This window comes from Mandrillus leucophaeus, unplaced genomic scaffold (assembly GCF_000951045.1).
Source record: "Mandrillus leucophaeus isolate KB7577 unplaced genomic scaffold, Mleu.le_1.0 Scaffold206, whole genome shotgun sequence".
NCBI classification, from domain to species: Eukaryota; Metazoa; Chordata; class Mammalia; order Primates; family Cercopithecidae; genus Mandrillus; species Mandrillus leucophaeus.
In genome coordinates, this window is record NW_012102099.1 from 2,089,974 (window position 1) to 2,113,946 (window position 23,973).

Genomic DNA, 23,973 nt, shown 5'->3' on the forward strand with positions numbered 1-23,973 from the left:
AAATCTTTCTTTTAGCTCTTTACATTATTATTAACTATAGATACTGGAGTACTATTCAGTCTTTAAAGAACAGAAAATTCTGCTATTTGCAATAATATGAATGAACCTAGAAGACATTATGTGAAGTGAAGTAAAGCAGGCGCAGACAAGCAAATACTGTATGATCTCACTTAGATGTGGAATCTAAAAAAGTTGAACTCATAGACGTAGAGATTAATATGGTTGTTACAAGAGCCTCGAGGGAGGGTGGATGGGGAAAGGGGAGACATTGGTTCTTGGGTACAAACTTGCAGTTAGATATGAGGAATAAGTTCTGGTGTTCTATGGGGATAGCATGGTGACTATAGTTAAAAATAATTATTTCTTTTTTTACAATTTAAGTTCTGGGGTACATGTGCAGAACATGCAGGTTTGTTACGTAGGTACACATGTGCGTCACATAGGTATACACGTGCTTATTTCTTATCCAATTGTTTATAAGTCTTTTCAAGTTTGCTTGCTTGCTTGGTTGATTCATTAATTCAAATTTGTTTCACACAAAATGCCAACTGGCTCTAATTTGTCTTTGTTTCTTAATGGGAAGAAAGACCCACCCAGGCATGAGCACTGCTGGCAAGTCTCCCACACTTACATAGACTATCAAGCTCAGATAAGTGATACATGTTGTCCTTCTGCCTGCCTGACCTCGGTTATCTCCCATCCCTTTTAGTTCACTGCACACAACCCTGATCCATTTCCAAAACTAATAAAGGCAGGCTACTGCTCTGCTACAATGATCTCTGTTCGGTCACCTGCAACACAGCCTTTCATTCTGTTGGAACATGTCAGTCATGAAGCCCTGTTTAATGACCATTGCCATCCTTATGATCCTGGCTCAAAAGACTCCAGGTAACTCAGGCCTCTCTCAAAGGTTCTGGGGTCTTGTGTGTGGTACTGGTATCTTGGTGACCTCTGCAGTGACTCCTACTCACATATGGTGGGCAACACCTAAAGCCTTTTCTGGTCTCAGATGGGTCACAGATGTTACTCCCAAGGTTAATTCCATGTAAAGATCTCCCCTGGTTCTGCTTTGCCAAGACAAATTTAAGAGGTTGTTGTTCTTGACATAGTGGACAGTCTAAGCATGGAACATTTTAGGTAGTGCTGTCATTGGGGTGGGGGCTTAATTCATGAGTTAGGTGAGAGACTGTGTGCAAGTTGAGGAGCCGTAGGAGGAGTATAGCAGTTTGGAGTTGGATAGGGAGTTGAGGTGGGGAGGTTGTAAGACCTTAGATATAGGGTAATATCCAAAAAGTGAGTGGGGATGAGCATGGGGTGAATAATTGTATTTATAGGTTGGGCTGAACAGATGTTTTGGTGTAGTGTAGAGAGGAGATGGTATTTTTTCTTGAATGGAGCTGGGGGTAGAGTTGGTGCAAGTGGGAGATGGGGTATAGAGAGATTTGTAGCTGGGCTGTGTTTTAGATTGATGCTGTGAATTGGGGTTGGGTGACTTGGATAGTGTTATGTTTGTATGTTTTGCAACTGGGTTTTGGGTGGTTATTAGAAGAGATACGGCTTGAGTTGTGATTAGTGTTTGCCTAAAGTGGGTATCTTATTCAGTTGTGGGTATGTGAGGTTTATCTGGGCAGGGATTGCTTTAGCCTGGGTTTGGGGGTGATTAAGCTTGAGTAAGACTGTTGGATTCATCACAGCACGGCTATGGCTATTGAAATAAGGAGAATATTGACTCTCAGATATATGGTTTGCAAATATTTTCTCCCATTCTGTAGGTTGTGTCTTCATTTTGTAGACTGTTTCCTTTGCTGTTTAGAAACTTTTTAGATTGCTGCAATCTACTTGTTTATTTTTGCTTTTGTTGCCTGTGCTTTTGGTGTCATATTCAGAAAATCCTTCCCAAGGCCAATGTCAAGAAGTTTTTCTCTATGTTTTCTTCTAAGAGTTTTATGGTCTTAGATTTAAATCTTTAATCCATTTTGAATTTGTTTCTGTGTATGGTGTAAGATAAATATCCAATTTTATTATTTTGCATGTAGGTATCTAGTTTTCCCAATACATTTATTGAAGACACTATACTCTCATGAATATGTCCTAGAAATCTACTGTACAACACAGTTCCTATAGTTAACAGTACTGTGATGGACATTTCAAAAATTACTAAGGGAGTGGATTTTAGTTAAGTGTTCTAAAATAAGATTTGATACATAAAAAATAATAAATAAGATGGTGGGAGAAAACTTTTAGGGGTGGATAGGTTTATGGCATAGATTGTGATGATGGTTTTGTGGGTGTAATGTATGCTTATCTCCAAACTCATCAAAATGTATAAATTAAATATGTATAGCTTTTTGTGTGCCAATCATACTTCAACAAAGCGGTTTAAATAAAGAAAAGGGGAGAATAAACATTGGATGAAAAATGTCCAGTATTATTTTCAAATTCTGAAGAAAGTTTTTTAAGTGTGATTTTCAAGGGCACTGAAGAACAACAGATGTGACTGTGGATGGCTAGGATAGAGGAAATCAGGAGACTGGAATGTTCGGAAGTGTCTCCTGTCAAATCTTGGCATATACAGAGAGATATGGCAGCAGTTTCAGTTCTTCTATAGAAAACCAAGATTGTTCTTCCTTTCTTGACAGTGAGTTCAGATTCATCTGATCTAGAGGTTTCTCCTACTCTTCCCCTTTTTTCTCCCTCTGTTTTTCTTCTTCCTTTCCTCCTTTCTTTTCCCGTATTCCTTCTATTTCACATTCTCCTCCTTATTTCTCAGCTTCTTTTATCCCCTTGTTCGAGAGACACTTGTTCTCATGCTCAGTAAAGCTCAGTTCTCATTTCTAATGGTGGTAGAAACCACAGGTGGGTTTGCAAGAAGCAACAACAACAAAAACAAAGACAGCACTCTATGCTTCAAGAGTTGTACATAGTGTAGCTTCCTTAATAATTATTGAGTAATTTTACTTGGCAGAATTTAGGAGCAGGAACAGTTCTGGACAACCTCTTCTATTAGGGCAATCCAAACAAATTTTTCTTTTCATCCTCCCAAATGTATGCATATGAAATTAAACTGTTTGAAAGCCAAGATCTTGTCTTTTAAATCTACACATTTCTGATGTTGAGCTGAGTGTGTTGAATAGAGTAGGCTTTAGCAAATTCTTATTGAATGAATGAATATGTAATGAATCATGGCTAATAAACGTATATGAGTAGAAAGAACCTTAGAAATTAGATGGGAGAGGATCATGTTTGGTTGCACAGCAGGCAGAGAAATAATATATCACATTGATTCTGGCTCGGAATGGAATTTTTAAAAAGGTCCAGAGCATATCTTTTGTTTTTTGACTTAAGATATTTTAACTTGCTTTTGAAACACTTCCAGTGGGGAAACATGAGCTGGGCAATGTCTATAGCTGAATGTGAGAAGGCCAGGCAGAATTGTGGCTTTCGCTGCGAACAGGAGCCCATTAGTATTTTCCGGGGAACTCTTGCAAAGCACCCTTGCTCTGGCATCTCCTTAGATATACTGAATCAGAAATTCTAGAGACTTGGTATGAATATACTTAAAAATTTCCCAGGTTATTATGAAGTATGACATCTTATTAACTTCCTTTTTCACAAACACAGTGGAGACTTTCTGATTTGGTGCGAACTCTCCCATTCTCATTTTCTGACATGGAGAGACTAGGTCCAGAAAGTTAAAATATAGCATTGTGCAGAGGGCCAGAGACTATGCTGACATGCAAAAGTTGGTCCTCTGTGACTTCAGTTGGAAGATGGAGAGATTATTAAAGTTGACATTAATTTGATGTGGGTGTCAAAATTTGTGATGATGCAGGGCGATCTAAGGTTAGAAAAGTAGGAATAGGAAACTGTAACTATCTATGACAAAAATCTTTATTTTTATTTTAAAAATTTATTTGTTGAGTCACTGTAGGCAGAATCCTCTTGGGCTGGCCTTGACCCGCTTTCCATGTGGAGAGAATGAGGAAAAGGCAGTTTGCCCATTGCTTATTCTTGGTATCTATGTTTCTATCCATCCCTCCAGTGACTGCAGACAGGAGCTCTTGGGTCTCCAACTGCCCTCCAGTGTGTTTGGTAGAAAGGAAAAGTCCTAGAGGTCAGGTGTTAGCCAGAACAGTGTGGATGTCACTTGGGGGAGGCCCTCTACAGATCTTCTTCTCCCATAAGTATAATGGTGCTGAGAGAGAGAGAGCATGCAGGTCCCATGATAAGGGTGAAGATTAAGGTGGGAAACACAGTGATGTCATCGTGCTGGAGCATGGATGAATCAGCATCATTTTCAACCTCCTTCCTCTGGTTGACCAGCAGGCTGGTTGGTGTTGGAGCAGTTGAGATCCCTCTCTGGATTCCTAGGGCAGTTTATACACACACCAGTACCCAAATGTTATGGGATATCTGCCATGGAGGCATTTCCCTCTTCTTTATTTCTCTTCCCATTCTCCAACTTCACCTAAAATTGGGCATTTTACTTTCTCTAATCTAAAAATTAGCAAAGTATTCATTTTTTTCCCTGCAAGAAATATTATACTTGCTTTGTCCCATTTTCATTAATGTTAATAGTGAATAAATTTGATTAATTGGAGACCTCTATCTACTTAGCACTGAGTCCATGGCCTGACACGGAGTGAGTGTTCATAAATGGGTGTGGAATGAGGGTACAGGGGGATGGTTGAAAAGGTCCTTGAATGTGTGTAGACATGATGAAGGATGATGCCATCTTCTCCTGGAAACCCTATCACAGAGAGGCAATGTGACACAGAGAGAAAAGAGCATGGGCTTGATGTCATGTAGACCAGAAATTGAATACTGGTTTGATCAAGTATAAGCTATGAGAATGCAGACAAAACAAAGCATCTCTTTGAGCCTCAGTGTCTTCATCAAAGAGTGAAGATAACAGCAGGTTTTTATGAGGTTCAGTGAGCTATCATTTGTAAAATGCCTGTACGTGGTTGATGCTGGACCATACCACAGTACATGGTAGCGATTGTTAATATTTCTTTCTAATTGCTCCTTTGTCTGTAGAACATTAAATAGGTAAGTAATACTATTGATGACTAATATTTATATAATGCTGATTAAGTGTCAGGAACTTTGTCACTGGGGTATTTTCAGGCAAAGAACTTAAGTTCACTCATGTATACACCTGGATTAGCAATATGTGGAAAGTGCATGGTGGAGGTTTGTACAGTGAGCACACATGCTCAATTTATGTGAGAATGTGGAACTGTGAATCAAGTGGGTTGTATACATGGGTCTGTGTATATGCTAGTATGCTGCCCGTGTATGCACAGTACCTGTTTCTGTAAGGCCAATGTACAAAGAGAGACAAGTGTAGTACTTGTTTGCACCTATGTTTCAGAGGATAAAGGCATGCATGCACACTGGCTTAAATATTTGTGTGCTATCTCAGAGTAGATCCTGGCTGCCTCTGATTAGCTGTGTGTGAGGGGCACAGATCTCTGCAGGCACTTGGGGACATATGTGCTCGCAGTGGCATTCTTTGAAACTTCATACTCTCAGGAGAAGACTTTCATATCAACAACACCATCTAATATTCAATTACTTGTTATGTGCCAGATGCTTTTCTGAAAATACTATATACACTAACCTAGTCATTACTAAAACCTTAGGAACTTGGCTCTATTATTTTGCTCATTGTGAAGATGATGCAACGGAGGACTGGAGAGCTGAAGTAACTTGCTTGAAGAGGGAGAGATGGTAAATGGCAGAGCCCAGATTTGAATTTAGGTAGTTTTGATTCCAGATCTTGTACCCTTAATATTCTTAGGGCGTGTTCCTTTAAATCATGCTTTGTCAACCTATTGTCGCTGCTGCATGGAAACTAAACATGGCTATGTCTTTCCCAGGTGGCCTGTTCAGATCCCACAATGGCAAGAGCCGAGAGCCTTGGAATCCATGTGAGCTTTACCAAGGCATGTGCAGAAACACCTGCAGAGAATATGAAATCCAATACTTAACCTGCCCAAATGATCAAAAGTGCTGCCTGAAACTTTCTGTGAAAATAACCAGTTCTAAGAATGTGAAGGAGAATTACGACTCTAACTCCAACTTGTCAGTTGCAAACAGTTCAAGCTACTCTCACATTTGAATATCACCAACGTCACCTCCTCTGTAGTAACTTCTCCTCCATTCTGGAATGCTTTCCCTATAAAAAATGCATTCCTTCTTGTGTGTGTGTCTTTCGTCTGTGGGTAGTCATCATTGGTCTGGAGAGAGTAAGCTGAGAGTTGGGAAGCTATGGAGTATAGGAATGGGCACTGGCTAATAAAGCCAGTAAGATAGTGGCGTCACTCAATACAGGTATGCCGAGAAAGGAGAAGGTCACATTTCTGTTCTGTTTTGACACCATTCTGGTGGCTGCAGAGGGAAGATGACAACTGTATTGAGTCTGGATGCTCCTGTGAACATGTGGAGGGATCAAGTCCTCCAAGTAAACCTTGTAGGCGGAGGATAGAGACAATTGAGCTGCGTTTGATATCCAGAGAACTAACCTGGTATGTTTGCCATAATGATGAGTCCCCAGGAAGAACCAGAACAAGACAGAGGGATGAAAGTGAGTATAGAGATTTGTTGGACAAACTAGGGTAAAATTTTCTAAGTGGAAAGTGGAATAAACAGCCTTGTCACTGGGCATTCTTCCTGCTTTGAGGTTGGAGGACCATTTCTGGATGTGGGACAGAGGTTAGTGGTTATGGTGCTGGAAAGGGATTTTGCACAGAGGCCGGACACTGTGCTTGATGTCCATTCATTCTTGAGAATTGAGGAATATTGTCCCCCAAGTTCAAACTTAGTTCACAACTAGTACTTGAAATGCTAAGACATTTTCATTGTGTTATATATACTCCTCTTCTATGGCCAGTGTCTCATTTCTCCCTCTGTTTGGATCCAGATTTCTAGAGCTAGTGTTCCCAGCTAAGTTCTCCAAGTTCTAGAGTCCCAATTTTACCTCAACTAAGAGAAATCTGGTTTTTGTGCCATCACTCCACTGAAATGGCCTTGCATTTGGTTGCCAGTGCCTCTCTTATTGAAAATGTAAGCATTCTTTACGTTTTACCATCTGCTTTGCCTTTAGCTAGTGTTTTACAACATTTCTCAATCCTTTGAAACCCCCTCTTTTTTTTGCCTCGGCTTCTGGTCTCTGGGTGTTCTTTCTTAGTCATTTTTGGAGTTTCTTCTTCTGCCATCTGCCCTGTAATATTTCTTTGACATTTTCACTACTTTCTCTCTCTCTGTTTTTTTTTCATATATACTTTGCTGGCATTTGCTCATTGTTTCTTAGATCAATGACAATCCCAGCCCAAACCAATGGATCCAAGGCCGTGCACTAAATGACCAGTTTATATGTGTGACTTTTAATTTGCATGAAGCTTAAAAGCCCGGTGTGAAACTTTAATGTTCATATATTAAAGATTTTCATTGACATTTAGGGATGTTTGTTAGCAGAGGGTGGGGTTTTGACAGAAGCCAGGTTTCAAGAAGGAATGCATAAGTTTGCTGGCCTAAGTAGCATGACAAGGAAACAAATTTTACAGGAGGCTGAGGCATGAGAATCACTTGAACTTGGGAGGCGGAGGTTACAGTGAGCTGCGATGGTGCCACTGCACTCCAACCTGGGTGATGGAGTGAGACTCTGTCTCAAAAAACAAAAAAAGAAAAGAAAAAAATTTTTTTAATTTGGAAGAAAGTATTGGCGTTGGGTTCAGTAGCATAGTTGAGATATAATGTTTCTAGACTTTCTCCTTTGGAAGTATTTGGAGAAGAAAAGTTGTTGTGAATTTCAGGTTTAAGGTGCAGATTGCCATTTCCCTGGCTCCACGTGTATTTGAGAAAGAAACACGAATATGAAGTCAGCAGGATTTGTCTCGTTCTCTGACTTACATATTGAATTACATGTTTGTTCTATTCTCTTGGATTACTCGGCCATTTCAGGCTCAAAATGTCCCAAAAAGTAACTCCAAATCTGTTTACCCAGCTTTTCTGTCATCATCCTATCCTCGGTAATTCACACCCACAACTTGTCTTGTTGCTTAATTCACAAACTAGGGAATCATTCTTGTTTCTCTAATCTATCTCAGGTCACCACATCCAAATCATTAAAATGTGTTTTTAGTTTCAATTCTCAAATTGATCTCAGTTTACTGATGAAATCAACATTTGCATAATTAAAAGTAGAAGATTCGCTATACTTAAATCGAAAAAATTCAACTAATTAAGAAATACTTACAGTTTTATTCCCTCAAAGGTACATTTTTATTCTTTTAGGGATCTTCATGTTGTTCTTCTCAACAAGTAATTGTGATTTTCTTTGTTTAAAAATGTATATTTGTCCATATTTATTTTGATTGTTACTAGTGCTCCCATCAAATATCATCTTTGAAGTTTGCTATTTTATAAGGTCCACCTTCTCCCCAGCATAGCATCAGTTTCTCTTATTTATTCTCTTCAAGTTTCACTTTCAGCAGTGCTCATCAAGACAAATTTTAGGGATTTTGGGGGTATGTTAAGTTATAAAATAAAGCTTGTAATTTTATTAGGCAATGAGTGAAGTGGTTCCCAGTCCCTGGCTGATGGATGTTCTCTTTTCTTCCTGAAAAGCAGTTCTAATAAATGGCACACTTGTTTAAAACTTTTGAGTCTGGTCATTCTTGTGAAACAATTTGGCATTGTTTGTAAGATCCTAGGAAGAATGGAGGTGGAATATAGGATGTGGGCTGAATTCGCACATGGCTGTACTTTCAGATTTTTTTCCATATCTACTGCCCAAAGACACCATTGCTCCACACTTGAGCTCAGAAATGCTTTGTATTTTCTGGTAGAGACTATTGGATGAGTCTGACTATATTTTTTGCCTGTCTGTTAACCCTTACCATGTGTACCTGAGAAAAATCAGATTACTCTTTTAGGTTAGACCCCACAGAGTGGGGTCCTCAGCTGAATGGCCAAGAAGAAATTCCATCTCTGTTTAGCTTATATTAAACTACTGTGGTATCACTCAATATAATTTGGAATTGGTGACCAGAAATTACCCCCAAACTAGTGGTTTGTTTTCCTGCTTTTTCCTGAGGGCAGGATGTCCCAAAATATCTAAGAGAAAAGTCTGGGAATTTCCCATTTTGGCCAGAAAGCAGTCATGGTATTTGTGGAAAGAAGAGGCTTACAAAAGAAATCAAAATTCTAACTTTTCTCATTCACAGAAAGACCTATAAGAGACTAAAAAGCATCATCAATGAAACTCAAAGGCAAAAAAAAAAAAAAAAAAAAAAAAAAAAAGTAACCCTCAGAAGCCCTTTCAGATACATGTAAAAAACCCACTGGGAAAAAGACAAAAAAATTTAGAAAAACAGTTGTATTTATTTTCAAACTTAAAAATCAACCAAATACCAGAGTTTCTATGTGCCTCTAGATTTTCTACAGAGATTCCTGAAACTCTGTTAAATTGCCTGCATATAAGATTAAGCCCTCAAAGCATTTACACTAAAATTTCTTATGTTTGGAAGAATATACCCTAGAAAAAAATGATAAATAGAAACTATTCCATTTAGATTAAATACACTAAAGACCTTTCACCAGATTTACTCTATTTTATGGAAATTAACTTTCCTGCTGTCCAAACATAATAGATAAAAATAGAGAACTGTTTCCTCAGAGTATGTTTTAAATTAGCAAGGTCAAGGGGGTACAGAAATTTATTGTATTTTAATTAATTAATTTATTTATTTATTTATTTTTGAGACAGAGTCTCTCTCTGTCGCCCAGGCTGGAGCGCAGCGGCCGGATCTCAGCTCACTGCAAGCTCCGCCTCCCGGGTTTACGCCATTCTCCTGCCTCAGCCTCCCGAGTAGCTGGGACTATAGGCGCCCGCCACCTTGCCCGGCTAGTTTTTTGTATTTTTTTTAGTAGAGACGGGGTTTCACCGTTTTAGCCAGGATGATCTCGATCTCCTGACCTCGTGATCCGCCCGTCTCGGCCTCCCAAAGTGCTGGGATTACAGGCTTGAGCCACCGCGCCCGGCCTGTATTTTAATTTAATTTAATTAATTTATTTATTTTTATTTCCATCTTTCCTTTTATTCTTTTGTGCTGTTGCTCTTCCAGATTCCTGGATTAGAGCAGTCCTCACTGATTTTACTTTTCTTTACATTGTTAAAGTCTTTATGATTGTATTTTATTTTATTTTTAAAAATTATTTATTATTTATTTTGTTTTTAAGATAAATTTTCTGGGTACACAGTAGGTGTATATATTTATGGGATACACGAGAGGTTTTGATACAGGCATGCAATGCGTAATAATCATATCATGGAGAATGGGGTATCTATCCCCTTAGGCATTAACCCTTTGTGTTATAAACAATCCAATTCATTCTTTTAGTTGTTTTAAAATGTACAATTAGGTTATTATTAACTATAGTTACTCTGTTGTGCTATCAAATAGTAGGTTTTATTAATTCTTTCTCTCTTTTTTTGTACCCATTAACCATTCCCACATACCCCTACATCCCCACTGCCTTTCCCACCCTCTGGTAACCATCATTCTACTCTCTATGTCCAGAAATTCAATTGTTTTGAGTTTTAGATACCACAAATCAGTGAGAACATGTGATGTTTGTCTTTCTGTGCTGGCTTATTTCACTTAACATAATGACTTCCTGTTCCATCGACACTGTTGCAAATGACAGCATCTTATTCTTTTTAATGACCGAAAAGTACTCCATTGTGTATATGTACCATGTTTTCTTTATCCATTCATCTGTTGATGGATACTTAGGTTGCTTTCAAATCTTAGCTCTTGTGAACAGTGCTGCAACAAACATGGTAGTGCAGATACCTCTTCAATATACTGATTTCCTTTCTTTTGGGGGTGTACCCAGCAGTGGGATTGCTGGATTCTATAATACCTCTATTTTTAGTGTTTTGAGGAACCTCCAAACTGTTCTCCACAGTGGTCATACTAATTTAAATTCCCACCAACAGTGTATGAGGGCTCCTTTTTCTCTACATCCTTGTCAGCATTCATTATTGCCTGTCTTTTAGATAAAAGCCATTTTAACTGGTGTGAGATGATATCTCATTGTAGTTTTGATTTGCATTTCTCTTATGATCAATGATGTTGAGCACCTTTTCACATGCCTGTTTGTCTTTTATATACCTTCTTTTGAGGGATGTCTACTCAAATCTCTTGTCCATCTTTGATTGGATTATTAGATGTGTTTCTATAAAGATGTTTGAGGTCCTTATATATTCTGGTTATTAATCTCTTGTTAGATGGGTAATTTGCAAATATTTTCTTCCATTCTGTGGGTTGTTTTTTAACTTTGTTGATTATTTCCTTTCCTGTGCAGAACTTTCAAACTTGATGTGACCCCATTTGTACATTTTTGCTTTGGTTGCCTTTGCCTGTGGAGTATTGCTGAAGAAATTTTTGACCAGACTGATGTTCTGAAGAGTTTTTCCAGTATTTTTTTTGTAGTCGTTTCATAGTTTGAGGTCTTAGATTTAAGTCTTTAATCTATTTCTATTTTATTTTTGTATACGATGAGAGATAGGGGTCTAGTTTCATTCTTCTGAGTATGGATATCCAGTTTCTGAGCACCATTTATTGAAAAGACTGTCTTTTCCCCAGTGTATGTTTTTGGCACATTTGTTGAAAATGAGTTTGCTGAAGATTTCTGGTTTGTTTCTGGGTTTTCTGTTCTATTCCATAGGTCTATATGTCTGTTTTTATGCCAATACCATGCGGTTTTGGTTACTATAACTCTGCAGAATAATTTGAAGTCAGGTAATGTGGTTCCTCCAGTTTTGTTCTTTTTGCTTAGGATAGCTTTGGCTATTCTGGGTCTTTTGTGGTTCTACATAAATTTTAGAATTGTTTTTTCTATTTCTGTGAAGAATATCCTATTCATCAGTAGGGATATGATAGGGAATGCATTGAATCTTAGATTGCTTTGGGTAGGATGGACATTTTAACAATATTGATTCTTCCAAACCATGAATATGGAATATCTTTCCATTTTTTGGTGTCCTCTTCCATTTCTCTCATCGGTGTTTTATAGTTTTCATTATGGAGATCTTTCACTTCTTAGGTTGAGTTAATTCCTGGGTATTTAATTTTATGTGTGGCTATTGTACGTGGGATTACTTTTTGATTTATTTTTCACATTGTTTACTGTTGGCATATAGAAATACTACAGATTTTTGTATGCTGATTTTCTACCCTGAGACGTGACTGAATTTGTTTACCAGCTCTAAAAGTTTTTGGTGGTTTCTTTAGGTTTTTCCAAATATAAAATTATATTATCTGCAAACAAGGATAATTTGACTTCTTTCATTCCAATTTGGATGCCCTTTATTTCATTCTCTTGTCTGATTGCTCTAGCTAGGATTTCCAGTACTGTGTTCACTAACAGTGGTGAAAGTGGGAATCCTTGCCATGCTCCAGATCTTAGAGGAAAGGCTTTCAGTTTTCCCCCATTCAGTATTATACTAGCTGTGTGTCTGTCATATATGGCTTTCATTCTGTTGAGGTATATTCCTTCTATATCCAGCTTTTTGAGGATTTTTATCATGAGGGGATGTTGAATTTTATCAAATGCTTTCCCAGCATCAATCGAAATGATCATATGTTTTTGGTCCTCATTCTGTTGGTGTAATGTATCACACTGATTCATTTGTTTATGCTGAGCCATCCTTGCATCTGAGAGATAAATACTGCTTGATCATGATGAATAATCTATCTAATATATTGTTGAATTTGGTTTGCTCCTAGTTTTCTGAGGATTTTTGCGTCAATATTCATCAGATATATTGACCTTTTTTTTTGTTGTTGTTGTTTTTTTTTGTTTTTTTTTTTTTTTTGGTGTGTCTTTGTCTGGTTTTGGTATCAGGATAAAACTGGCTTCATGGATGAGTTTAGAAGTATTCTCTCCTCCTTTATTTTTCAGACCTCACGGGTGAGTTTAGAAGTATTCTCTCCTCCTCTATTTTTCAGAATAGTTTCAGTAGAACTGGTATTATTTCTTTAAATGTTTGGTAGCATTCAGCGGTGAAGGCATCTGGTCCTGGGGTTTTGTCTACTTGGAGCCTTTTTAGTACAGCCTCAGTCTCGTTTCTTAATAGTCTCTTCAGGTTTGGATTTCTTCCTGGTTCAATCTTGGTATGTTGCATGTGTCTAGGAATTCATCCATGTCTTCTAGGTTTTCTAATTTATCGACATAAGCTTGCTCATAGTAGCCATTAATGATTCTTTGAATTTTTGTAGTGAGAGTTGTAATGTCTCCTTTTTCATTTTTGATTTTATTTTTTTGGATCTTCTTTTTTTCTTATTTAGTATGGCTAAAGGCTTGTCACTTTTGTTTAACTTTTCAAAAACCAACTTTTTGTTTCATTGATCTTTTGTATTGTTCTCTTCATTTCAATTCCATTTATTTCTGGTCTGATATTTATTCTTTATTTTCTTATACGGTTTTTGGGTTTGGTTTGCTTTTGCTTTTCTTATTCTTTAAGATGCATCATTAGATTGTTTATTTGAAGTTTTTCCTCTTTTTCTGACATTGACCCTTATAGCTATAAACTTCCCTCTTAGTACTGCTTTTGCTGTATCCCTTGGGTTTTCGTATGTTTTGTTTCTGTTATCATTTGTTTTAAGAAATTTTTCAATTTCCTTAATTTCTTCAGTGTCCCACTGGTCATTCAGGAGAATATTGTTTAATTTCCATGTATTTGTTAGTTTACAAAATTCATCTTGTTATTGATTTCTAGTTTTATTACATTGTGGCCAGAGAAGATGCTTGATATTATTTCAATTTTTTGAATGTTTTAAGGCTTGTTTTGTGACCTAACATGTGATCTGTTCTTGAGAATGATTCATATGCTGAGGAAAAAAATGTGTATAAAAATGTGTATTCTGCAGTTGTTGGATGAAAACTATGTAAATATTGTTTAGATTCATTTGGTCGATAGTGGATATTAAGTCTAATATTTTTTTATTGATTTTCTGTCTGGAAGATCTGTCTTCTTTGTGTTTGAAGGATTATACATCATATATATATATACACCAGATATACTATTCTAGGGTAAGTTTTCTTCTTTCAGTAATTTTTAATTTAATTTAATTTAATTTACTTTTTTTGAGACAAGGTCTTGCTCTATTGCCCAGGCTGGGGTACAGTAGCATAATCACTGCTCACTGCAGCCTCGATGTGCTGGGCCTAAGTGATCCTTGTACCTCAGCCATCTGAGCAGCTGAGACTGCAAGTACACGCCACCACACCCAACTAATTTTGTTGATTTTTTTGTAGAGATGAGATCTCACTGTGTTCTGCAGGCTGGTCTTGAACTCCTGAGCTCAAGTAATTTTCCTGCTTTGGCCTCCCAAAGTGCTGGGATTACAGGCATGAGCCACCATGCCTGGACTCCTTCAGTGCTTTAAATATGTCATGCCACTCTCTCCTGGCATAAGCCTGTAAGGTTTCTACTGAAAAGTCTGCTACCAGACATATTGGAGCCCCATTGTGTGTTATTTATTTTCTCTTATTGGTTTTAGAATATTTTCTTTAGCCTTGATCTTTTGAAGTTTGATTATTATATGCCTTGAGGTAGTCTTCTTTGGGGTGAATCTACTTAGTGTTCTATAACCGTCTTGTACTTGCACATTGATATCTTCCTCTGAGTTTGGGAAGTTCTCTGTTATTTTCCCTTTTAATAAACTCTCTACCCCTCTCTCTCTCTCTACCTCCTCTTTAAGACAAATAACTCTTAAATTTGCCCTTTCGAAGCTATTTTCTAGAGCTTATAGGCATGCTTTAATCTTTTTTTGTCTCCTCTGACTGCATATTTTCAAACAGTATGTCTTTAAGCTCACTAATGCTTTATTCTGCTTGATTGATTCTGCTATTAAAAATGCTGATGTGTTCTTCAGTGTGCCAATTGTATTTTTCAGCTCTAGAGTTTCTGCTTTATTTTTTTAAAATTATTTTATTTTCTTTATTAAATTTATCTGGTAGAATTCTGAATTTCTTCTCTGTGTTATCTTGAATTTCTTTGAGTTGCCTCAAAACAGCTATTTTGAATTATCTGTCTGAAAGGTCACATATCTCTGTTTCTCTGTGTTGGTCTGTGATGCCTTATTTAGTTCATTTGGTGAGGTCATGTTTCGCTGGACGGTGTTGATGCTTATAGATGTTCTTTGGTGTCTGGGCATTAAGAAGTTAGGTATTTATTGTAGTCTTCACTGTCTGGGTTTGTTTGTACTCGTCTTTCTTGGGAAGGCTTTCTAAATATTTGAAATGTCTTGGGTATTGTGATCTAAGCTGTATCTGTTTTAGGGTGCACTCCAAGTCCAGTAACACTGTGGTTCCTTCAGTCTCATGAAGGTACTGCCTTGATAGTCTTAGACAAGATCTGGAAGAATTCTCTGGATTACGAGGAAGATACTCTTTTCTCTTTCTTTACTTTCTCCCAAACAAATGGAATGTCTCTGTTCTGAGTCATTTAACGTTGCGGGGGCGGCGGGGGAAGGAACATGAGCACCCCTGTGGCTACCACCACTCTGGCTGTGCTGGGTCAGACTTGAAGCCAGCACAGAATTGGGTCGCACCCAAGGCCTGCTGTAACCACTCCCTGGTTACTGCCTATGTTCTCTCAAGGCCCTGGGGCTCTGCAATCAGCAGGTGGCAAAGCAAACCAGGCCTATGTCCTTCCATTCAGGATCGCAAGTATCCTCAGACCCTTAGTGGGTCCATAGGTGTCATACAGGAGTCAGGGATTAGAGTAAAAAGCCTTAGAAGTCTACCTGGGGTTCTATTGTACTGTAGCTAAGCCGGCACTCAAACCACAGGATGCAGTTCTTCCCACTCTTCCCTCCCCTTTCCAAAGGCAGAGGAGGCTCACACCATAGCCATCACCACCATAGGACATGGAGAGTACTGCCAGACTACTGCCAATGTTCCTTTACAGCCAAAGAGCTCTTAAGTCAACTTGTGGTGAATGCTGCTTGGCCTGGGAATCACCCTTCAGGGCAATGGGCTCCCCTTTGGCCCAGGGCAGATCCAGAAATGCCATCCAAGAGCCAAGTTCTAGAATCTAAAGTGCTTGGTACTCTACTCACCTGTGGCTGAGCTGGTACCTGAAGCCAGCAAGTCTCAGAGGCCCACCCAAAGCCCTCAACATAGTGCTTGGGTATCTCTGCTGGTTATTCAGAGCCCAAGGCTCTTCAGTTAGCAGGTAGTGAATTGTTCTAGGACTGGGTTTTTTCTTTCAAAGCAGTGGGTTCCCTTGTGGCCCGGAGTGTGTCAAGAAATGTCAACCTGGAGCTAGGGCCTGAAAAGGGTGCCTCACGGCTCTCACTGGCACCCTATCCTGCTGGGGCTGAGCTGATATCCAAGATGCAAGACAAAGTTCTCCCCACTTTTCCCTCATCTCTCCTCAAGGAGAAAGAAAGTGCCTCTTTTGGAGCCACAAGGTCTGCAGCTTGGGGTTAGAGGAGAGGTGATACCAGCACTCCCTTACCTGCCCCGGCTGGTGTCTCAGTCAGTCATGTGCACCCCAGTCCACTGTTTCTGGGCTGAGTTCAGCATTAGGACTTGCCTAAGAGTTGCAGTTCTCTGACCCACAGTGCTTTTCAAGTTTACTTAGACATCCAGAGCACTTTAGCCCTCAGTGGCAAGGTTTGCAGGAACTCAGGTTCTGGGATTGGCGATTCCCCTTTAGCTAGGGCTGATTTAAGTGCCCCCTCTGTGTGTGTATATGGGAGGGAGGGGGCATCAGCTGAGTTTGGTCTGGTTTTTCTTTCTGCTCTAACAGGAAAGCATTGAGTTCAATGCCTTACAATTGCTGTGCCCTCCCTCCCCCAGCACACAAAAATGCTCTCTGCACCATGCTGCTGCTCCCAGAGGATGGGGGAGGGGTGACATCTGTGATTCAAGACTTTTTTCTACCTCTTTGGTGCATCTTTCAGTGTTATAAACTTCTGAGGGCTCACCTGATTTTTGTTTCTATTGAAGGTGGTTTGTGTCTGAGTGTGTGTGTGTGTGTGTGCGTGCATGTGGTAGATAGTTGTTAAATTGGTGTCCTTGCAGGGCAGGATGATTGGTGAAGCCTTCTATTCTACCATCTTGCCTCACCTGCTTCCCCAATCCTTTCTTAAAGACTCCATCGCTCAGTGCTGCCACATTGGGGATTAAGTTTCAGCATGAGTGTTAGAAGGGACAAAGATTCAAACCATAGCAATGAGTAAGGAGATTGAATCAGTAATAAAATGTGTTGCATCAAAGAAAATCCCAGGACCTGATGGCTTTACCATGGAATTCTACCAAACATTGGTTTTATTATTTAGTTACTTATTTAACTTTTATTTTAGGTTCTGGGGTACATGTGCAGGTTTGTCATATAGGTAAGTTTCGTGTCATGGGAGTTTGGTGTAGAGATTGTTTCATTAACCAGGTATTAAGCCTAATATCTGATAGGTAGTTTTGCAGTCTTCATCCTCCTCCCACCCTCCATCCTCAAGTAGGGTCCAGTGTCTGTTGTTCCCTTCTTTGCGTTCGTAAGTACTCTATGTTTAGCTCCCACTTATAAGTGAGAACATAGAGTATTTGATTTTCTGTTCTTGCATTGGTTCGCTTAAGATAATGGCCCCCAGCTCCATCCATGTTGCTGCAAAGGACATGATTTCATTATTCCATGGTGTACCTGTACCACGTGTTCCTTACCCAGTCTACCATTGATTGGCATTTATGTTGATTCCATGCCTGTGCTATCGTGAATAGTGCTGCAATGAACATACATGTGCATGTGGCTTTATGGTAGAGTAATTTATATTCCTTTGGGCAAATACTCAGTAATGGGATTGCTTGATCAAATGGTAATTCTGTTTTAGGTTCTTTGAGAGATAACTACACTGCTTTCCACAATGGTTGAACTAATTTACATTCCCACCAGCAGTGCAGAAGTGTTTCTTTTCTCCTCAACCTTGCTGGCATCTGTTATTTTTTGACTTTTTAGTAATAGCCATTCTGACTGGTGTGAGATGGTACCTCGTTGTGGTTTTGATTTACATTCTATAACAATTAGTGGTGTTAGGCATTTTTTCATATGTTTGTTGGTTGTATATGTGCCTTCTTTTGTGAAGTATCTGTTCATGCCTTTGCCTACTTTTTAATGGGATTGTTTTTTGCTTGTTAATTTTTTTAAGTCTTTATAGATTCTGGATATTTGTCAAATGCATAGTTTGCAAATATTTTCCGCCATTCTGTAGGGTGTGTGTTTACTCTGTTGATAGATTCTTTTTGCTGTGCAGAAGCTATTTAGTTTAATTGGTTCCCATTTATTACCTTTTCTTTGTGTTGCAATTGCTTTTGGTGTCTTTATCATGAAATCTTTGCCAAAGTCTATGTCCAGAATGATATTTCCTCGGTTATCTTCCAGGGTTTTTTATAGTTTTAGGTTTTATACTTAACTCTTTAATCCATCTTGAGTTGATTTTTTTTTTTTTTTAATATGCTGTAAGAAAAGGGCCCAGTTTCAATCTTCTGCATATGGCTAGTCAGTCATACCAGCACCATTTATTGAATAGGGAGTCTTTTCCCCATTGCTTGTTTCTGTAAACTTTGCCAAAGATCAGATGGTTGTAGGTGTGCCGCTTTATTTCCGGGCTCTATATTCTGTGCCATTGGTCTATGTGTCCTGTTTTGCTAACAGTACCCTATTGTTTTGCTTACTGTAACCTTGTAGTACAGTTTGAATTTGGGTAATGTGATGCATCCAGCTTTGCTCTTTTTGCTTAGGATTGCCCTTGCTATTCAGGTTCTTTTTTCACATGAATTTCAAAGTAGTTTTCCACATGAATTTCAAAATAGTTTTTTTCTAATTCTATGAAGAATGTCAATGGTAGTTCGATAGGAATAGCATTGAATCTGCAAATTGCTTTGGGCAGTTTGGCCGTTTTGACAATATTGATTTTTCCTATCCGTGAGCATGAAATGTTTTTCCTTTTGTTTGTGTCATCTCTGATTTCTTTGAGCAGTGTTTTGTCATTCTCATTGCAGAGATCTTTGACCTCCCTGCCTAGCTGTATTCTTAGATGTTTTATTCTTTTCGTGGCTATTGTGAATGAGATTGCACTCTTGATTTGGCTCTCAGTTGGATGTTGTTGGTATATAGGAATGCTACTGATTTTTGTGCATTGATTTTATATCCTGAAACTTTGCTGAAGTTATATATCATATCATGGAGCTTTTGGGCAATGACTATGGAATTTTCTAGGTATAGAATAATATTGTCTGCAACACAGGACACTTTGACCTCCTCTCTTTCTATTTAGATGCTTTTTTTTCTTTCTCTTGCTCGTTTGCTCTGGCTAGCACTTCCAGTGCTATGTTGAACAGAAGTGAGAGAGGACATCCTAGCCTTGTTCTAGATTTCAAGGGGAATGCTTCCATCTTTTGCCCATTCAGTATAATGTTGGCTGTGGCATTGTCATAAATGGCTCTTATTATTTTGAAGTATGTTCCTTAAGTGCCTAGTTCATTGAGAGTTTTTAACATGAAAGGGTGTTGAACTATATTGAAAGCCTTTTTTGTATCTATTGAGACAATCATGTGGTTTTTGTTTTTGGTTCTCTTTATGTGGTGAATCACATTTATTGATTTGCATATACTGAACCAAGCTTGCATCCCAGGGATGAAGTCTACTTGTTTATGGCAGATAAGGTTTTTGATATGCTGCTGGATTCAGTTTGCCAGTATTTTTTTTGAGGATTTTTGCATCTATGTTTATCAAAGATATTGCCCTGAAGTTTTCTTATTTTGTTGTGTTTCTCAAAGGTTCTGGGGTCCTGCATGTGTATTGCAGTTTTGATGATGTGGTGTCAGGCAGCTTAGGGATTTTACCCTCAGGTTTGTATCATGTCAGGATCTCTTACTGGCTTTGTACTTCTAAAATCAAATTAAGAATGTGATGCTTTTGGTTGGTGGAGTGGTAGAGAGGATTGACATAGAACAGTTTAGGGTAGCAATGTCAGAAAGATGAAAGATTTGGATACAGATTAGGTGTGAGAAATTGAGTTCCAGTTGAACATTTATAGGATGAATCAAGTGGCTATTTGGAGATTGAGTAGTGAATTGTGATACAAAGAGAATGGGACCTTTGCGTTGGAGTATTGGTAGAATCAATAAACAATGATAAGATGGAAGTGAGGATTATATTTATAAAATTAGGCTGGGGCAGTGGTTTGGGATAGGCTGAGTTAAGAATTGTATTTATGAGTGAATGTATCCAGCAGTGAAATTGGGTGAAACTGAGAATTGGAGTAGAGGGCATTTGTGGATGAGTTGGTTGTTGGGTTGAAGCTGGGTGTTGGTGGATGGCTTGACCAGTGTTGTTTGTCTTGGAATTGTGGCTTGGGTGGACATAACATGGAGGTAGAACTGGGACTGGCATTTGGTTTTGTCAGATGTTTGGTGCAAAAAGAACGAATGTTGGGTTGTTTTGAGCAGAATTTGGGTTAGTCTGGGATGAGGGCTGGCTGGAGTTTAATGAAACACCTGAGTTGCACCACAGCAAGGGTTTTATGGAATGGCAACTAATTAGCCTTGAATCAAATATATCTAGTGTCCTTTCACATTCTTCAAAAACCCCCTTGAGTGTGATTTTCATTGACCATAAATAGCCCTAAATGTAGGAGAAGGCAGTGCAGGTAAATGAAATCGGGGAGCTAGAATGTTTCCAGATGCATACCTTCAAACCATGGCAGTTCCAGTAAACACACACACACACACACACACACACACACACACACACACACACACACACAGAGGAAACAAGACACATAGGAGGAACATTAACCAGACATATGGACAACCAGCCAAAGTTATTTCTCCTTTCTTGGGAGTGAGTTCAGTTATGATGTCTAGCCTTTTCCCTTCTTCCTCCCCTTGCTTCTACTTCTACTGCTCTACCATCCCTTCCTTTCACTCTCCTCTCTTTTTCTCTTACACTCCATCCTCCAAACTCCTTTTCCTTTGACCTTTTTTCTTGAGGTATCCTTGTTCCCATATTCAGTAAAACATGGGAATAGTAATCATCACTGCAAATGAATTTACAATAAAATGAAGACAGAACTTTACGTTTCAAGGGTTATAAAAAGTTCTGCTTCCTCAATGATTTTTTAAATGCGTCCAGCTGGAATAATTCAGGGCCAGGAACTATTTTGAACAATCTCTTCTAACAAGAAAGTCACTCATTCTTTTCTTTTACCATCTCAAGCATACACATATGAGATTTATCTACTTATATTTTCATATAAATCTCTGTATCCCTGTTGTTAACCTGAGTGTTTTATTTACTTTATTTGTAAATGTCCATTAAACAAATTAATATATAAATGATTTATGACTAAATAAACATAGTATGCCATAAGTGATATAATTGAGACAAAGATATTTGAAGTTTGAGGAGAACACATTTTGGGGTTCCCAGTTGGCAGAAGATAAATGTGTCAGGTATACTTAGGTATATTTTTAAGAGCTCTGGATGGAACTATTAAAAAAGTACATACATAAGTTCTTGATGGTTCTTGATGGTGGTTGTAGGTGTTACTTGATTTATGATGTTAAGCTGTGGACGATATTGTGAGGAAAGACAGTCTGGGCAATATATAAATGTGAGAGTTAGAAGGTCATGATTGGGAAGAGTTGAGGAATTAACATCAAGCGGGGGCTTATGATAGTGGTGAGGGGGAAACTCATGCAAGACACCATTCCTTGGGCCGCTATCCAGACCTACTGAATTTCTAGAGAAGAAGATTTAGTGTGAGAATTTAAAATAACTTCCTCAAATTATTTTAGTATGTTCTTGCCTGTAAAACTTCCTTCTCTATACACACTTGATATCTGATGCCCATATCTGAAACTGCTCTAAGTCAATTTCTGAAATAGAAAAGCTAGTTTCAGAGAGTTGAGACACAAAATCATTGTTAAGTTGAGACACATCACATTGCTGGGATGTGAAAGCAGGTGTCCTCTGTCTTCTGGTCTGAAGAGGGAGGGATTTCAAAGGTGACATTAATTTGATGCGGGAGATAACAATGCACAATGATTCAGGACAATATGAAGTCATGGAAGCTATTCAAGAGAGAGGAGTAGCAAAGGTCTTTGACGAAACTTTTGGGTGCCACTATAGGAGGCTTCCTCCTGAGGCTGTCTTGGGCTACTCCACATGTGGAGAGACTGAAGAAAATGCATTATTTCTCCCTTATTCTTATATATGTTCCTACTCCTCTCTCTGGTGACTAAAAACAGGAAGTGTTCCATCTGGTGTATTTGGGAAAGAGGAAAATTCTCCAGATCTGGTGTTATCCAGAAAAACGTGGATGCCACCCTGGGGAAACCCCCTGCAGATATTCTCATCCTCCTGTAAGTAGGATGGTGCCAGGAGAGACATCATGATGAGGGTTTTGAGGTAAAAAAGGATTGAGGTAAAAAAGACAGTGATACTATGATGCTGGAGCATGGATGAATCAGTGCCAGTTTCATCCCCCTTCTTCTGGTTGACCAGCAAGATGTCTGATGTAGCAACAGTTGAGTGCTTTCTCTGGAGTTCTGTGGTAGTTTGAATGTACCACAGCATGCAAATGTCATTTACTTCACTTCTTTCCTTTTCTATCCTCCTACTTCATCCATGCTTAAAGGAGAAAGGATGGACATTCCTTATAAAGAAAATCACAATCAAGAGCGTTGCAGTTTACAGGTTCTTTGGACTCATTTTTATTAGTGTGGTTGGCATTGAGACCTCTGTGTTCCTAGCCTGGTACAGAGTATGTAATGATAAACTGGTGTGGAATGAGGGGATGGATGGAATGTAGCAGCATAAGCTGAATTACAGGCTAGAGAGTGTAGATTTTATATTGAAGGCACTGGGAACTTCTTGTGCCCATTATTCAAGGAAATACCAGCCTCTCCAAGAAATTGTATTAGACAGGGAAGCAATGTGACAGGCAGGATAGAATATGTGTTATGAGTCATGTATGTTGACTTTATATCCTGCAACTTGGTTGAATTTGTTTCTTAGTTCTAGCATTTATTTTAGTGTGGAATCTTTAGGATTTTATACAAATAAGATCATGTTGCCTGTAAGACATGGAACCAACCCAAATGCCCATCAGTGATAGACCAAAGAAAATGTGGTACATATAAACAATGGAATACTATTCAGCCATAAAAAGGAATGAGATCATGTCCTTCGCAGGGACATGGATGAAGCTAGAAGCCATCATCCTCAGCAAACTAACACAGAAACAGAAAACCAAACACTGCATGTTCTCACTTATAAGTGGGAGCTGAACAATGAGAACACACGGACACAGGGAGGGAAACAACACACACTGGGGCCTGTTGGAGGCGGGAAAAAGGAGGAAAGCATCAGTACAAATAGCTAATGCATGCCAGGCTGAAAACCTAGGTGACTGGTTGGTAGGTGCAGCAAACTACCATGACACATGTATACATACCTATGTAAGAGACCTGCACGTTCTGCACATGTACATGTATCCCGGAACTTAAAGTAAAAAAAGAAAAATGAAAAAGATCATGTTGCCTGTGAATAGAGATAATTCTACTTCTTCCTTTCCAGTTTGGATGCCTTCTATTTATTTTTCTTGCTGAACTGCTGTGGTCAGGACTTCTAGTACTACGTTCGAATAGAACATAGTAGACTAGAAGTGGTGAAAGTGAACATACTTACCTTGTTCCTCATCTTAGAGAAAAAGCTTTCATCATTGAGTATGATATTATCTGTGGAACTTTTATATATTATCTTTGTTATGTTGAGGCAAATTCCTTTCATTCCTAGCTTATTGGATGCTTTTATCATAGAAGGGTGTTGAATTTTCAAATGGCTTATCTGCAATTCAGATAATCTCATGTTTTTCCCCCATAATTCTA

General features: G+C 38.6%; 1 protein-coding gene across 1 annotated transcript; it reads left to right on the forward strand.

The window, feature by feature from the left end:
• Positions 1–821: 821 nt before the first annotated feature.
• DEFB116 (defensin, beta 116) lies at positions 822–6,127 on the forward strand. Its single transcript, XM_011979824.1, has 2 exons — positions 822–888; positions 5,886–6,127. The coding sequence occupies exons 1-2, from the start codon at positions 822–824 to the stop codon at positions 6,125–6,127; spliced, it is 309 nt and encodes a 102-aa protein (XP_011835214.1).
• The last annotated feature ends 17,846 nt before the right edge of the window (positions 6,128–23,973 follow it).

What these genes read in the sequence shown, in the direction of transcription:
- DEFB116 (XM_011979824.1), top strand. Translation starts at nt 822, where the DNA reads ATGTCAGTCATGAAGCCCTGTTTAATGACCATTGCCATCCTTATGATC. An exon ending in CCTGGCTCAAAAGACTCCAG is followed by an intron (nt 889 to 5,885) that starts GTAACTCAGGCC and finishes TGTCTTTCCCAG; the next exon opens with GTGGCCTGTTCAGATCCCAC.